This window comes from Rhipicephalus microplus, chromosome 10, assembly GCF_043290135.1.
Source record: "Rhipicephalus microplus isolate Deutch F79 chromosome 10, USDA_Rmic, whole genome shotgun sequence".
NCBI classification, from domain to species: domain Eukaryota; kingdom Metazoa; phylum Arthropoda; class Arachnida; order Ixodida; family Ixodidae; genus Rhipicephalus; species Rhipicephalus microplus.
The window spans coordinates 26,775,071-26,790,541 of NC_134709.1; the positions used below are offsets into that span (position 1 = coordinate 26,775,071).

At 43.1% G+C, this 15,471-nt stretch overlaps 1 protein-coding gene across 2 annotated transcripts in view; it reads right to left on the reverse strand.

Moving 5' to 3' along the window:
* LOC119181291 (oxysterol-binding protein-related protein 11) overlaps positions 1-13,458 on the reverse strand; it is a 37,814-nt gene extending 24,356 nt beyond the window's left edge. The window contains exons 1-11 of one of the 2 annotated variants that reach the window (XM_037432496.2): positions 13,317-13,458; positions 12,848-12,879; positions 12,521-12,626; positions 12,401-12,448; positions 11,705-11,786; positions 11,514-11,593; positions 9,091-9,321; positions 6,147-6,188; positions 2,997-3,077; positions 2,398-2,471; positions 1,900-1,991 (exon numbers count right to left, since the gene is read on the reverse strand). In XM_037432496.2, coding sequence (XP_037288393.2) covers positions 1,900-1,991; positions 2,398-2,471; positions 2,997-3,077; positions 6,147-6,188; positions 9,091-9,321; positions 11,514-11,593; positions 11,705-11,786; positions 12,401-12,448; positions 12,521-12,626; positions 12,848-12,879; positions 13,317-13,331 — 883 coding nt within the window. In that variant the 5' untranslated portion in view covers positions 13,332-13,458. Of the gene's footprint in view, positions 1-1,899; positions 1,992-2,397; positions 2,472-2,996; positions 3,078-6,146; positions 6,189-9,090; positions 9,322-11,513; positions 11,624-11,704; positions 11,787-12,400; positions 12,449-12,520; positions 12,627-12,847; positions 12,880-13,316 lie in introns of both variants that reach the window. The other variant, XM_037432494.2, reaches the window with a different exon arrangement.
* Positions 13,459-15,471: the final 2,013 nt, after the last annotated feature.

The following is a 15,471-nucleotide window of genomic DNA, read 5'->3' on the forward strand; positions in this document are numbered from 1 at the left end:
AGCCCACACAAAGAGAAGCTTACAGAGCTCCAGTTTTTAAATTTCTTGCTCACGCAGCAGCCTTCCATATTTCGAAAAATGTGCTAGAGTGGTGTATGTCAGTGAGTTTGCTCTGAGCGCTTGTTTCTCGTTTCAATACCAAATTTGGTTTACACATTAAGCAAAAGCACTTGTACAGGTGTTAGAATCTAGGCAATACCAAAGCAGTTTTTTTCCCCTGTATGCCTTTAGAAACTTTGCCAAAACGTTACGTTTGCATGTTTTCCTTCTGTAATACTGTGATATGTATGAATACCTGAGTAAGCAACACTTACTCTATGGAAGGCATATTTCGTGTAAAAAATGTTTCATGGCCAGTGATGTTCACAAACCTTATAAAAATTTAAAAATTCGTAATATCTTCATTCTGGTCCACAGTGTTACGCAATTTACCCCATGTGGTGCTCGCACTGAAAATCGGCTTTATATCCCAATTGAAAGCAAATAACTCTGTTATGACAAGCTTTATCATAACAGTTCTTGTTTTAAACAAGAAAATGTTTCAATTTCCCCTATAACAGCTATCTTCCAAGTTGTGCGTACAGCTAACTAAAGTTCCTCATTGCCTTGAAAAATGTAGGCTATACTTTCTTTACTGCCATAGCCCAGTCCTGTTTGTAAAGCGCCCGCTGAAGAGGCAGATTTTATGCAATAGTGGCGCAAATTTAAAGGGGGTACCTAACGCTCCCTATGCCTTTCATTGCAATGTCACTAGTTGCAGTACATGCTGTTGGACAACCCTAATCATTCACCGAACCCTGTACGCACCCTTTTATGCACTTTCCCACACATGACAATACATCGCCGCCTGCTTTGAATAGAGTTCGTCCGCCTTCTAACAATGGTAAGCCGGACAAAATGGTAAGCGACTCACTGAAACAGGCACCACACAAACGCGAACGAAATGCAGGAACCGGGCTACACACCATCTTCTTATAGCACACACCCTGACAATAGAGTTACAGCTTGTCCGGTATATGCAATGAAGTTTGCGTAACGCCTTATTAACAAATGCTGTTGACCGGCATCTTGCGATGCTTTATCCAGCCATAATTATACATACATCTTTTTTGTGTGTGTCTGACGAGTGGGCTCGTCAATAAGTTTAAAAAAATATTTAAAAAATGTGGCATGTAATGGACATTTTTTTAAGGGTGCCCATCTTTATGCCCTTACAGTGATTAACAGTCTACATATTTTGTACTTTTAAAAGTGTTCAAGCAAATGAAACAGATGCAAATATGCACACCTTTAATGGTGTTATTTTTACTGTGCAGGACAAGACACCCTTGGGGGCATAAAGATGGAGAGCCTTAGTAGCGCCCATTCTACCCCATCATGTTTCACATTGTAATGCAGTCTTGTTCTGTTCGTGCTGCACTCAAGGAAGTAAAAACAAAAATTGCCCAATTCAAACTTACCGCAACTTAAAGGCAACAAGCAGCTGCCAAAAATTTACACAGCGGTGAAGCTGAACACACTTCGTTATTGTGGAATACCTCTCTTCCTCTAATCAAGCTCCGTGCCTCCGCACCAGCTGATGCCCCCGCTAACGCAATATTTCACACCGTTGCCAAGAAGTTCGCAGACAAACTAAACTTCCCTGTTTTTTTTTTTTCTTTCTAACCTCATCTTTGCAATACCGCCAATGATACGTTTTTTTCAGCCTCATTGCTCTTGCGACCTGGGAGTGCCCGACTGCTCTTCCGCGACTGTAAACAAATGGAATGGTCGTACCGCGCTGACATAGCACGGTTGTTCGCGGCATTTTTTTTAGTGTTTTTGTATGAGACGTCTTTTTTTTTCCTCCGCAACCTCACAGTAGGCGGCACTTGCGTCAGCTGTGGGCGTCCACGTTACCTGGGCCAGCCAAGCAGCTGCCCGAAGCGGTTGCTGTGTGGCCCAGCTTACAGGAAGAGGAGCCGTGTTCGCTGCCACTGCCATCCGGTGCGCTGTGAAGAAACAGTTTGGGAGAGAAAAAATAAAAAACCATAACTTCGTGTTACTGAGCTTATCAAACTGATGGCAACGTCTATCGCAACTCTTCCTTTTTTTTAAGATGTGTATATTCTAGTTTCAACATTGTTGTCTAGTTTTAACTTGTTGTTGGGCTAGTTGGTCATGTTACAAGAAAATTATACCAGTGATTTGCGTCATATAATTTTTGTTGTGACTTGTTCCACACATTTTAACACTTTTAAAATTCTTTCACGTGTTAAAATTGGTTTTGCAAAACTTCACCGCCAAGTCCATAAAATCACAGAACGAGCCCGAACTCACGAACCATTATGAAAATTTTAGGACAGCCAGCGGGTATACAGTATGGACAAGACGGAAAGTTCAGTAATCAACGCTCACCTGTCGCTGCATTGCGATGGCTCCAACCATTCGACCGAGGAATTCGCAGGCAAGCCAGAGGGATTGAAGTTCGCCTGTTGAAGAAACGGGTGACTCTATAAACCACGCTGTAAATATTCACTTCACAATCCTACTGATGACAACTCCAAACCCCATATCGACAAATTCGGATTCATTCGTTCATACATGAAAGCCCCTTCATTAAACAGAAACATAGGGTCATCCCCCTGGAAGTAGCAAAAAGGTGCCAGGTGCCCCCCCCCCCCCCTCCTTTAGAGAACTGATTATGAAATACCAACTACCTCAAACCCACATGCTGTTAGCCTTATTGGTTCCTGAGAAACAAACCTTCGCATTTGAAAAACTTGACACGACAAAAAATAAAAGAAACCAAAGAACAATGCCTTCTAGGTGCAGTTGCTAGAACACATTTGTTTGTTTTCTACATTTTTGAAGGGTTCTCGCACTCCCTTCAGCAAGGTAAATGCAGCAAGGGCATGACGGCAAAAGTTTCGGGCTTGGGAAAAAGATTAACTGGACAGCTATTGGTTAGTAACACATTTACTCGTCTACTCCTGCTCCTCGTAAAAAATGTGTACCTTGCTTTCTTGAAGGATACTGAGGCACTGCTCCAGGCACATGACTGTGGCACACGACGTTGCTTTTAGCAACAGCATGTCCTGCGAGAATAAGTGAAAAGTGAAATTGCTGATCGATTTGCACAGTTTAACTCTTTCAGTACGGCGCCATAAGCCATCAGACACGGGTGTCCGATGACTTCAAATCTCCCGCAAAAAATAAAAGCAGCGCTTTACAGACAAGCTGCGCCATCTGGCATACTCTTTGAAAACTCCTCTTACAGTTCCAGCTTGGTTTGTTTACATTTCGCGCCCCGCCGTGGCGCTGAAGACGACACTTGAACCGAAAGTGGTTACGAGTTGCGTGCGAGAATGGCGTCTCGTCAGCGTCGCGCTTCTCGAAAACAGGCTCTTGCAGCAAGTATTTCGGTCGCTTCTCATGCCGATTTTTCTGACCTAAGCAGTAGTGATGGCTCAAGCAACGATGCGGGATCGTCAGATTTTAGCTCGGACGACGACACTCCTGCTGCGCAGGGGCCTCAAGCTTCGACAAGCGCTTGCAGGTGAAATTCGTTTTCGACTTCGCGCTGTGTATATATAAAAAACGCACTTCATACTTGACGACAGTGCTATTGTTTGTTTCTTTAGGGTCTCAACAACATATGGCCGGGATACTTTGCCGAACTCATCGCGCCATGTCAAGTTTTTGCCAACGAGAGAACCAGGTGCCTATGTTGGAGCAGTGATGCGGAGCGACGCGCGTCGGTTCTGTAGAGCGCTGGATTTTTTTTTTTTTTTCACGACCGAAGTGATCAAGACGGTGTGCGAGAACACAAATAAGTACGCCTGGATGCACATATTGGATAAACAAACCTATTCTCGGCGTGACGGCTCCTGGGAGGAAGTCACTCCATTGGAGATGCTGCGACTAATTGGACTCATCATCTACATGGGCCTTGTTGAAGTACCGCGACTGCACTTATATTGGCGGACCACAGGAACATTCAGTGGCCTGCTGCCACCAAATATTATGCGACGAGACCGATTTTTCGCGCTGCTTGCCTTTCTGAGTGTAGGGGACCCAGAAGACGCAGCGGCGACAGCATCTGATGGAAAGACATGGAGGGTGTCGTGGCTGCTGAGGCACATAAATCAGCAATCAGTAAATTTCTTCCAGCCACAGCGGGACCTCTCCGTTGATGAACGTATGGTCAAATCTAAAGCCCGATCAGGAATCAGGCAGTACATTAGGGACAAGGTGACTAAATTTGGCTATAAACTCTGGGTGCTGGCAGATTCGAAAACCGGATACACACTTCAATTCTTCGTGTACACTGGTAAGCGTGAGGCACCGGGGCCTCATGGCTTAGCCTTTGACATAGTGAACAGGCTTTGTACACAGTACCTTGATCAGGGATACAAAATTTATATGGATAATTTTTACACATCAGGGAAACTTTTTGAACATCTGCTTCAGCGCAAGACACTTGCATGCGGGACAGCTCGCAAGGACCGTCGCTGCTTTCCAGCTGAATTGAAAGACACTGCATGGGAAAAACGGGCACAGCGTGGAGACATTCGATGGATTCGGAAGGGTAGCATCCTCTACATGCAGTGGAAAGACCGCCGGGCTGTGAACTTGATGAGTACAATGCACACGGCAAACCAGCATGTGCCGGCCAAAAGAAGAGAGCGAAGGGGGACCCAGTGGGGTCTGAAGGTAATCAAAAAGCCGCTCCTTGTCCACGAATACAATGCTGGGATGTTAGGTGTGGACAAATCGGACCAAATCATTGGCACTTACAACGTCCTCAGAAAATGCGTGCGATGGTGGAAAACTCTCTTTTTTCACTGTGTTGACATCGCGTGCGTGAACAGCTTCATTCTCTTTCAAGAGCACCGAAAAAACAACCCAGAAGTCCCAGAACTTTCCAGGAGCATTTATTTTGATCAATTGGCCTTTAGAGAAGAACTAATTCATCAGATATTTGATTATGACGAAGTCGCGCAAGGACACGCCCCCATTTCACCCCCCTTCGCACCATTGGACCCTCTTCGGCACCAACCAAAAAGAATGGATAAAAGAAGAAACTGTAAAATTTGCTACAAGAAAACAAAAACACAAAACAGAACAAGTGTCTATTGCTCCACCTGCAAAGTTTATCTTTGTTTCGTGCCCTCGCGCGACTGCTTTGCCGAGTGGCACAGCCGTCAAGGCCGCTAGATTTACGGGCATCCAAAAATGCAGTACTTAGAGCACCGCATTGATATATATACTAACCGATAGCTGATAGAATAGGGAGCAATTTGTATATTTCAGAATTTCAAAAATAATTTTCTGGTTAAGCATACTCGCTCACTTTTTTGTGTTTGTACTTTTTTGTGCATGTTTGTCTGTAATTGACAAATAAACTTTCAATTACTATAAACCTCACAGCACTGTCCTTTCATAGTTGGAAAGCCAAATGAAAAAGCTACGATTTGATATATAGCAATGCTAAAAGCTAGCAGTTGTTCAAGAGAAAAAAATTTTTTTTCTGGAAGCACTGAAAATCGGCCATTTTCCCTCCGTAACGAAAGAGTTAAACACCCAAGACAATCCAGGGTTTATGGTATACACTTCAGTAGAAGGCTGTGAATTCTGACTGCTCAGGGTTTTCCTGAACACCCCAACCTGTAACCTGCAAAGTATCAGCTCGAAGCGTGTACTCCTCTGGGTGTCTTTTTGTAATCCGAAGACTGCCAATGGGTGTGGCACAGAGACCAACAACCAAAATGTTTTTCGTAAGTAGAATTTGGTTTTTGCTCGGCGTGGCAAAACAGTCATAAAAGCACAATATGAGCCTGAATTTGTTAAATTTGCCAAATATCTGGGACATTCGGCAGCTATGCAACTTGTATCTGAAGCTAGGGTAGCATACCGGGTACTAGCATCTGGTTAACCTCCCTGCCTTCCTTTTTTCTCGTTTCTCTCTCTAAGTATGCAAGTCAATGAGCCGTCCACGTCAAAATGAAGTCATCGAGGCTCAAAATCAAAAACGCAACATCTTGGTTCCGGTACTTAATGTATCCACCTTCTTATTAGGTAAAAATATATATATATATATATATATGTTCAGAGAGAAAATGCAACACCTCGGAAGATAAAGATTCATGGTACAAAACACTCACCTTGTCGTAATACTTAAAACCAGGCCCGTGGCTTGGGAGACTCTGCAATGAAAAGCAAAAAACAAAAAAAAAACAAAAATAAACAAACCTTGGCATTACAAGTCTGCAGCATCCTTAAATTGACTGCTAAACAAATATGACCGCGACTTTAGCCAATAAGGCAACTAAATAAAGGTGCAAAAGGCCAGCTGCAACAAAATTTTACTTCTATTATTGTCAATAAATGGGCAGTATATAGCTGATCTTGGCGAAGCTGAAAGGCAGGAAACTGTCTAACGTTTTAAATGACTCGAACATGACGTTAGCCAACAGTGGTTAGCTACGGAGCAGTATTTAGGGGGTGAAGGTTCCGTTAGTCTGGCATCCACGAGTGAGCAAGTGTTGCAAAACCTGATAGCGCCGACAGAGGCACTTGAGTGGCAGCCCCTTGCAGTACAGAGGCGCAACCATGGATATTGATTTGATATGTGGGGTCTAATGTCCCAAAACCACTATGTCATTATGAGAGACGCCGTAGTAGAGGGCTCCGAAAATTTCGGCCACCTCGGAAATTTCCACACGCGTCCTGTATACATGCTTCACAATGCAACATGAAATACTGCAGTAATGATGCGTGGTACAAGCTGCCATTTCCAGCGGGCATCAGGACATGCGATCATCATAGCGGCTTCGTGGTTTAAAGCCGATAAACCACTAAAAAAGGCACACACGCTACTACGCCTAGTCCCTTAAGGCCACGTAGTGGGTGCACAGCAAGTTCGAAAAGGTTTTATGCACCAAGTGTTCGAAGCACGCACTAGGAACAGAATATCGCTATCACGTTCAACTCCTACAAGCGAAGCTTTAGGGTCCCCTAATTTTTGACGTCCAAATCGATCACCCAAACAACGCCTCACCCATTGTATGTTTTACATGCGAGTGATAGGCTACTCAACAATCGACCACATTCATACTATCAATCAGGTAATAGAGAAATGCTCAGAATATAACCAACCACTATACATAGCCTTCATAGATTACGAGAAGGCATTTGATTCAGTAGAAATATCAGCAGTCATGCATACACTGTGAAATCAAGGGATCAATGAAGCATATACAAATAGGCGTGTACGACTATCAAAATTATCGAATATGAATTAAATACGAATACATATCTTCGAATACGATTCGAATATCGAATAGTGAAGAGGTGGAATTTTTTTTCCACCAGTAATCTTTTACTCAAACATATATTTAGGTTGCAAACAGTACAACTGTTATTACTGTCAGTTATTGCAAACAAATTTTTTTTAAAATATCACCATCTATATTTACCAGAAAGCATAGGACCAATAGGTGAATTTGTGACTGTGATGTTGGGTTCAATTCACATAATGAACAAATCTTTTGTATCTTTTTTTTTATGTGGTAGCACTTTATTACAAAAAAAAAGAAGTTTTCGTACCTGGCTTTCTAGCTCGAAAGACCCCGATTTTACAGTTTTATTTTTAATTTTGTCCACTGTTCTGATATCCGGTCAAGTCACTAAGGAAAATAGGAGTACTTGGGGCGTTTTTCAACTACACAGTAATACTCGTTATCTCGCTTGCTTACGTTGCCCTTTTTGGAGACCACGCTCGCCATTCTACGATCAAGAATGCTAAGTTCTTCTTTCTTCTCTTCTTCTCCTATTTCACAAAATGTTTCTTGCACCTCAGTCATCTGCACCAAGTGAATTTTAGATTCAAAGCGAATAGTGATTTTGGTCAAATAATTTCGTATCGGATAGTATATATGACAAAGAAAAATGGGCATATTTATCATGACCTAACTAACCTGCACAATATTTTTGAATATGAAATAGAGCCTCCTATGCAAATTTTCTTTTTTTTTTTCTCGTTCAAAAGAAGTCAAAAGAACTTTGAGTAGTAGCAGGATTTTACTTTCAGCAGGATGCGAGTCATAAAATGAATTCGTTTGAGAATATTTCAACTTGAAGGGTTCGTGCAACACTTTTCAAGTAGCCATAGAATGCATTCACTAAAGAAGCTTATTTTGCCTCATTAATTAACCACCGCAAATTCTTTTAGAATCCCTCTAGTACGCATAGAGTTGCAAAGATTTCTCGCACGCTGCTAGTGCATTCTCTCGAAAGCTAAGCAAGGAAGGATGGCAGGGCCAAAGAAAAACGTCACGTGCGCTTCGCGACCTTGAGCACTTTTTTTTTTTTCTTCGAATGTGCGGCTTTTTCAGTGTGATCGCGCACACATGGACAAGTAGAAGCCTCTCGCGGCTATCTCTGGCTGATAAATCGCCCGTTGACGTGTGATTTTTGGGTATATAACGTGATTTGTCGAGAGAAGAAATGCAATTTTTAGCTGACTTTGATAATTTATTGTGAATTCCGTGTGCTGTGCTATAATATTTGGCTCGCATGTTGTCGGGAGCCTGTACTACCATCGGCAGCATTTTTTTTTACAATGCTCAAAAAGTGTTGTAGGGCCCCTTTAAGAGATGAAATGCAAGCCTTTCTTCAAGTAGCATCACCTAACATTTTTTGCCATTTGCATTAAATGTTCGCTTTTAAGGCAAAACTCTCACACCTTTTACAATCCTTGACAGCAGCGAATTCGGAATGCCATCAAGTGCTGCTGATGCAGGAACACAACCACTGTTCTGCATTTCAAGCAGAAATGATTGCGATTCTTCAGCAATAAAAAGAGCGCAGTGTTGCGTGACTTTCTACACGTAATGTGTCTCATTCAAATCCCCAACTTCTCCATGTCTTCTTGATTTTCCCGGACACTAGACACCCCGTTAATGAATAACACACAGACCCGAGATGTGAACTCCTGGGCATTCATCACATTGCAGCTGCCAGCTAATCTCTAACATACTACCTTCACAGCCACACTGAACCAATTAGTGTTACGTGAAACCCCATTTTTCAAAAAAGTAAACGAACCTCGATGGACTGAGCCAGGTTGTAGTAGAGCTTCCCAGCACGAGCGAGTATCTCCCGAACCGAGGAGAAGGCCTCGGCAGGGGTCGCACTCGCCTCCGTGTGGCCGCCCATGCCAGTCGTATACCACACCGTCTGCGAGCTCGCACCCGGACCGGTCCCGCTTCCCTTGTCCTGAGGTACCACGCCTTCGTGAGGACTACGGATTTCCCGCGGCAGTAGTGGAGGGTTTTTCTGAAAACAAGAAAACACGTCAAGAAAGACGCTTGAAAGCGCACATGCAACGAGCGAGCACAAAAAGCGATTGATGATTGATACGTGGGGTTTAACGTCCCAAAACCATCACATGATTACGAGAGAGGCCGTAGTGGAGGGCTCCAGATATTTCGACCACCTGGGGTTCTTTAACGTGCAACAAAAAAGCGAGAAAATGGGCATAGAACAAAAGAATGTGTCGTTTTGGCCAAGATACTTCTACTTTTTGAGCTGCCCACTTGCACCGTGTACAGGGATGTCCACATCTAAGATGAAAGTCATGTTACTATTCAAGCCCTCACAGAAGTTAATGTTTAATACACTGCAGAAGGGTTTTTTGAAGGGCCAGTTGCTACATGATACATGTACATGATACTGATACACTGTTCCCCTCCAGTATCAGTTTAGTACATTATTTAGAAAATTGGATATCGTTCTATTGGTTGCCACGATTACACGTTCAACAACAAAAACTTCTCTTATGAAGTATAATGAAAATTCTAGTTTAACTGGCCTAAATACTAATGGAACATTCACCTGCGATGTGCGTACAACAAGTATGGCAGTACAGTCGCCCAAATCTTCAAGTATCATTCCCGAGCGGCAATCTTTTCTGTGTATCTTCCCCGTACGACTGAAGCAAGTTCCATAAAGTGTAAGTGCACATCCACACACAACATGGCCACAGGACAATTTTGAGGAACTCCATTCCATCATGTGGCACTAAAACAAAGAAATGTTGCCACTGTGCATGTAGGTCAAAGATTGGGGAGACTGTACATGCAAACTTACCTGTACACTGAGTATCACTGTACATGGTAATTTACCCCCAATAAATGAGGGCAAAAGAAACCAGAAAGCCTCTCATGAGAGGAATTTAATCCCTACTTGTACTGTGGGGCCTATTCAATCTCACTCAAGCCTATTCTACTCTGCTCCTAGTTTTTTTTTTGCAGCTGCAGATATTATTCAAACGTTTGATGAATGCTGGAGAAATATTTTGTATCAAAATTATTTTCTGCATCTATAAACCTGCATCGTTGCCTCAGATGCTGTCGTACTGCCATAATTACGAATTCAACAACAGCACTTGATCACGTGACAAAAAAAATTAACACATATCAATAACAGGTGACAGGGAAATTGCAAAACAAAATGGGTCATCATGAAATGCAGCCCCAGGGTTTCGACTCCATAGCAAGCTATCTACATTTTCTATACATCGTTTGGTTGTACTGCATCAAGCCCCTGATCCCATTAATGATGATCGCGTGGTGCCCAGTGATGAACAGGTGAGAACAAGAGAAGTTCAACAGAGTCATTAAACGATACAGCCAGCATGTCTCCTGACCATTTCAAACCACTGTTAGGCCTGCATTCAACTTTACAATAGATTTCAAGGTGATGCTGTGAAATTTAAGCACAAATACAACAGACACTCAACATGGATGAGAAGCGACACACACAAGCACTTTTATGTCACGTTTTTTTTTTGTGAGGTATCTTTTGTGTCTGAGCTGTCACTTTAAACTCAGGATTTCGTACGCCCAAGATATCGCATGTTTGCAACTGAAACACAGTCAGAAACCACAGGCTGTTGTGAAAACTGCCCAGGTATGCTGCTCTAATGCAAGATAAATATTGAAATATTTATCTACAAAGCTGGCTCCAGCTCCAATCGCCAATTTTGACATAAAGCAGGCTAATAGATATCTGCTGTGGCTCCTTAAAAGTAGCACCATAGCCAATTTCAACACCCTTCCCTGTCCTTTCTCCTCCCATCTTCCTCCTCCTCCCTACACTGGTGGTATACCGTGCGCTACTATTAATGCAGAAAGAGCCCTAAGGGTTGCTAAAACAAATTAAATGCAGAGCCCACGTTTCACAGCAAACTTAAATACCCTAAAGTTTCCGCTCCTTGAAGCTGCCTCTTAGTACAACTGATTGATGAAATTATTAACGAATAAAATGCTATGCTTTGATATGCCAAAGCTCTGATGTGATTATGAGACATGCAGATACTATAGTACACTGAGATATTTTATGCCAATTGTATGAACCACTATAGTCGATCTCCAAGAATGACTGACCAAAAATGTCACCCCTGGAGCTGCTCTAACTAGTGGCATTGTTTTAGGCCTCTATTCATCCTCCACTTAATCATCACTCACCTGAGCTATTGTCTTAGTGTGGTCTTCAGCGACCTTGCGTAGCCTGTTGATCCAAAACTGCCTCTCCTTGGCGTCTTGGCCTGGAAAACGGGAACGTCCGCAGGACACCACTGTGTGAGCAACAACCATTATTTGCCACCAACCTTACGAACTTAGAGGGTCGCACGCAAACCACTAGACAGAGTGCCCACCTCTTAATTTGTACACTTCTCCGCAGGCTGCGCTGACGGTGAACATCTGGCCGTCCTCATCGCTTGGCGAAATGACGGCCCCCTGCACATGATAGCAGTATTGGATGGAAACACGCACCTGACTTTTAGGACGAACAAAATGTGAATGCGACATCTGTGGCCGAGCATAGCAACGCAATCGTAATAACATTCGTCAGGCTACTTTATGAACACATCTGGACTGGACACGTCCAATTACACCTGCGTTGACCTACTTCCATCGCATGCCAGCAAAATTTCTGCGATCTTGACTGTGCTTGTCCCATTGTAATATATGTCTTGTATTTGTAACAAATCGTTATTTATTAATGCTGTGAATTAAATACAGCTTGCCCAGTACAATTTCGGTTTCTTGGACACAAATGGCAAACAGCTTCACCTTTTGCCTTATTAATCAATATTACTGTTTTCGCGTATATCGTCACACATAGATTTTTTTGCTTGCTGCTTGCAAATGCGACTGTTATATCTGAAGTTTATCTTGTCAGGGTTCAGTCGCAAGTAGCACCAGCAGAATGTACTGATTGTATGTTTTTTTTTTTTTTTCAAACAGAAACAGCGCACCCTGCCTGTCATGCATTGGAGGTCGTCGCGTGCAGTTACCCAATGCAATCTACCGCAACGCGGTAGAGATAAACACGGAGTTTGTGAACTTACCGCAAGATGAACTGCTCCGCGAGGTTTGCCTTTCTTTACTTCATCTAACTGGAAAAAAGCAAGAAGCGAACAACATGCATGAACCAAAATACGGGCCGCACAGTGCGAAAGGTGTCTTACCATGTAGTATTCTAACATCCCTATGTCCGGGTTCAGCACGAACCATCTGTACTGCCATCCCTTGACAACGTTTGTATACTTGTACAGCTGACCCTCTAATGGCTGCCTGCGAATAGAAAATTGAACACCGTAAGCAAACTGAATCAACTGAATGCATGAGCGTAACGTGGGATTTGGCTGATGCGTTTGAAAGTGTGTATAGGTCAACGTCAAACAGAACCTTGCCGGTCAGCCGACGACAAAACGAAAGCATTCAGAGGTGCCGATGTGTATTCGTTTCACAAATGCGAAAACTGAAACCGGTCGCGCTGTGTTGAGGCCACTTACCTCATCCTGTTCCCTTCGTCAACGTCGAGTTCCTGCAGAAGCAAGCACGAAGAACGATTAGTGAAACAACTCATCACTGGGAAGTTACCGCTATACGCTCGAACCGCTAAACGAAAACAAGCTAAGTAACGTGACTGCCGATACCAAGATGTCAGCGAGAAGACGGGAGCTCAACGCCTTGATGGTGTCGACAACGGCCATTCTCGGTCGTGTTCGTTTCCCGTCAACCGGGAGTTTATCGAAGCAGAAACAATCGCCGATGATGCGGGGCGTACGCGCAACTCGAAAGCACCGTTTCTCCGAGCTCGAAAGTTGCTTTCCCGGAGCTCGTAATCACGGCAGTTGATTCCCGACACAGCGCGTTTATTTCAAGCGCGATCATGACTGCCCGCGAGACAACGAACTTTCTCTTCTTCGGCAAACGGCACGACAGCATCGCCAAAATTACGGGAAAATGTAAACCACCTACCTCGTCGTCCGCCATTGCGCTCGATCATAAAAGTAACAAAACTAGTGGGGCATGCGAGGGCCGCCGTCATGTGGATCACGCCTTTTCCGCGAAAAACAAGCCGTAACAGCAACGTGCGGTTTCTAGCCTTGCGGAATTTCAGCTCTAAATACGATTTTAGCGTCCTCACGTAAGAATAACCTTAACCATAGAACGCATATATGCTATTATTGTATAGGCAATTTGGTGAACGTTTGTGTTGAAAAATTACTCGCAAGGTGACGCAGCGCACAATAGTTTTTCTTCAGAAAGCATATTTTGTTTTGATTTGGTTGCAAACACTGTTGCAGTGGTTTCGTTTTCAGTTTCGTTTCCCAGACGTTTTCACAGATTGACGCTACAGCGCACAGTTGTTCGCGTTGTATGACACGAAAAAAAAAAAGAATACTGGCTGTTAATTACCGCTTATAAATGGGAATAGTACACACTTCATGTAGCTTAAGTTTGGGCATGCTGGTACATCATTTCAGTTTTTTGGCGCTGGAATTTTTATGAGGCTTTTCTCTCACAACCATTGTGTTGATGGTGTTGTGGTCCCGCCAGAATGGTCCAGAATTTTTTTTTTAAATAGCATTTTCCTCAAACATAAGACAGATTGCAACGAGTATTGAAAGTTTCATAGATGAGTCCCTGGGCGCCGCCATAACCCCATCTGCACTGCCAAGCATGTGACATCAGCTGGCCAGCCCAAAATGTAGGTTTCTTCTCTCTTGTGAGGAATCAAGCACAAAATTCCAGAGTGCTTGAACATGTCTGTGTTGTGCACAGCATCAAAGTTGTCCATCTTGCCACGACTAGCGAGACAGCGTATGTGGATAACGCTGGAAACGCCGCGTTGTGGTACCTGAACCAACTCGACGGACGTAACATGTGATGACGGCGTTATTAGGGGCCGACGTAATTTTTTTAGCGGTACCACACTTTGCTCGCAGGGAGCTGCTCAGAATTTGCGAGGCAGGCACTAGGAAGTTTATTTTGCGATCAATATATGAACGAAGTTGATCATTGTACATAAACAACAAATCAAAAGGTAAGGTGGTATTTGTTGCGCACGGTAAGAGAAGAAGTACAACAGACGCCGACGTTCGTCTTGCCTCGTTCAAAATAATAGTATCTGGAGTAACGACCCACATCAGGCGTTTCAATAAAACACCTTTTGGGTCAAGTTAATTGTTGCACAATTGTGATGTAATGTTATAGCGCAAGGACACACAAGATATGACACACGAAGTAAACAATTAAGCTTGTGTGTGTGTGTGCGTGTTTTTTTTTTCATGATGCGCGCCTAGTGCGTGCCGCAATTTTATCGATCAGGTATGCCTTGGAATATTTTGAAATTTTGAAGAATGCGGTCATTGGTCCATTTCTGCGCCTTATTGTGTTCTCAATGTTCCTTTTAGCTCGAGCGTTATCATCTGCGTACTTTTTCATTTTGTGTGTGTACTTCAACAGCCAAAGAATTTGAAAGCAGCCCTAAAATATGACACGAACAGGCATTTAATCGTAACAGGTATCCACATAGCAAATATCTATGTTACAAAGGCAGAAATTATATGTGATGGCCAATCGCAATGGATATGCCTGCTCGGCCAAATCCGCAATTCAGGAAGCGCAAAAAGACTTTATTTATCAGTCATTTTGTTATCTCTTTCTATCAGTACGGCCGACGTAGGGCAAATGTGGGCCCGTGTGCTCAGATTTGTTACCTTGTTACACTTGTTACCTGGAGCCTATTGTATTTTGTTAACGTACCTTTTCTTCTGCTGAGTTTATATATATGTTTTTATTATCCTTATCACCACTGTTGTGTGTACTCTTTTTTTCAATTTTTTTCCATTTAAGCTTTATATAATGATGCTTCTGAATATTTAATGTATTTTACACATGTTGAAAATCTTCCTAATCCCCCCATATGTAATGCCCTCCCGGGTCCTTAGGGTATGTAAATAAATAAATAAATTTGTGTGCACGTACGTTAAAGAACACCAGGTGGTCGAGATTTCCGGAGCCCTCCACTATACGGTGTCTCTCATAATCACGCATATGGTGGTTTTGAGGTGTTAAACTCCACATATCAATTAATCTATATATATAGCTGAATGCCGGTGGGTTATCA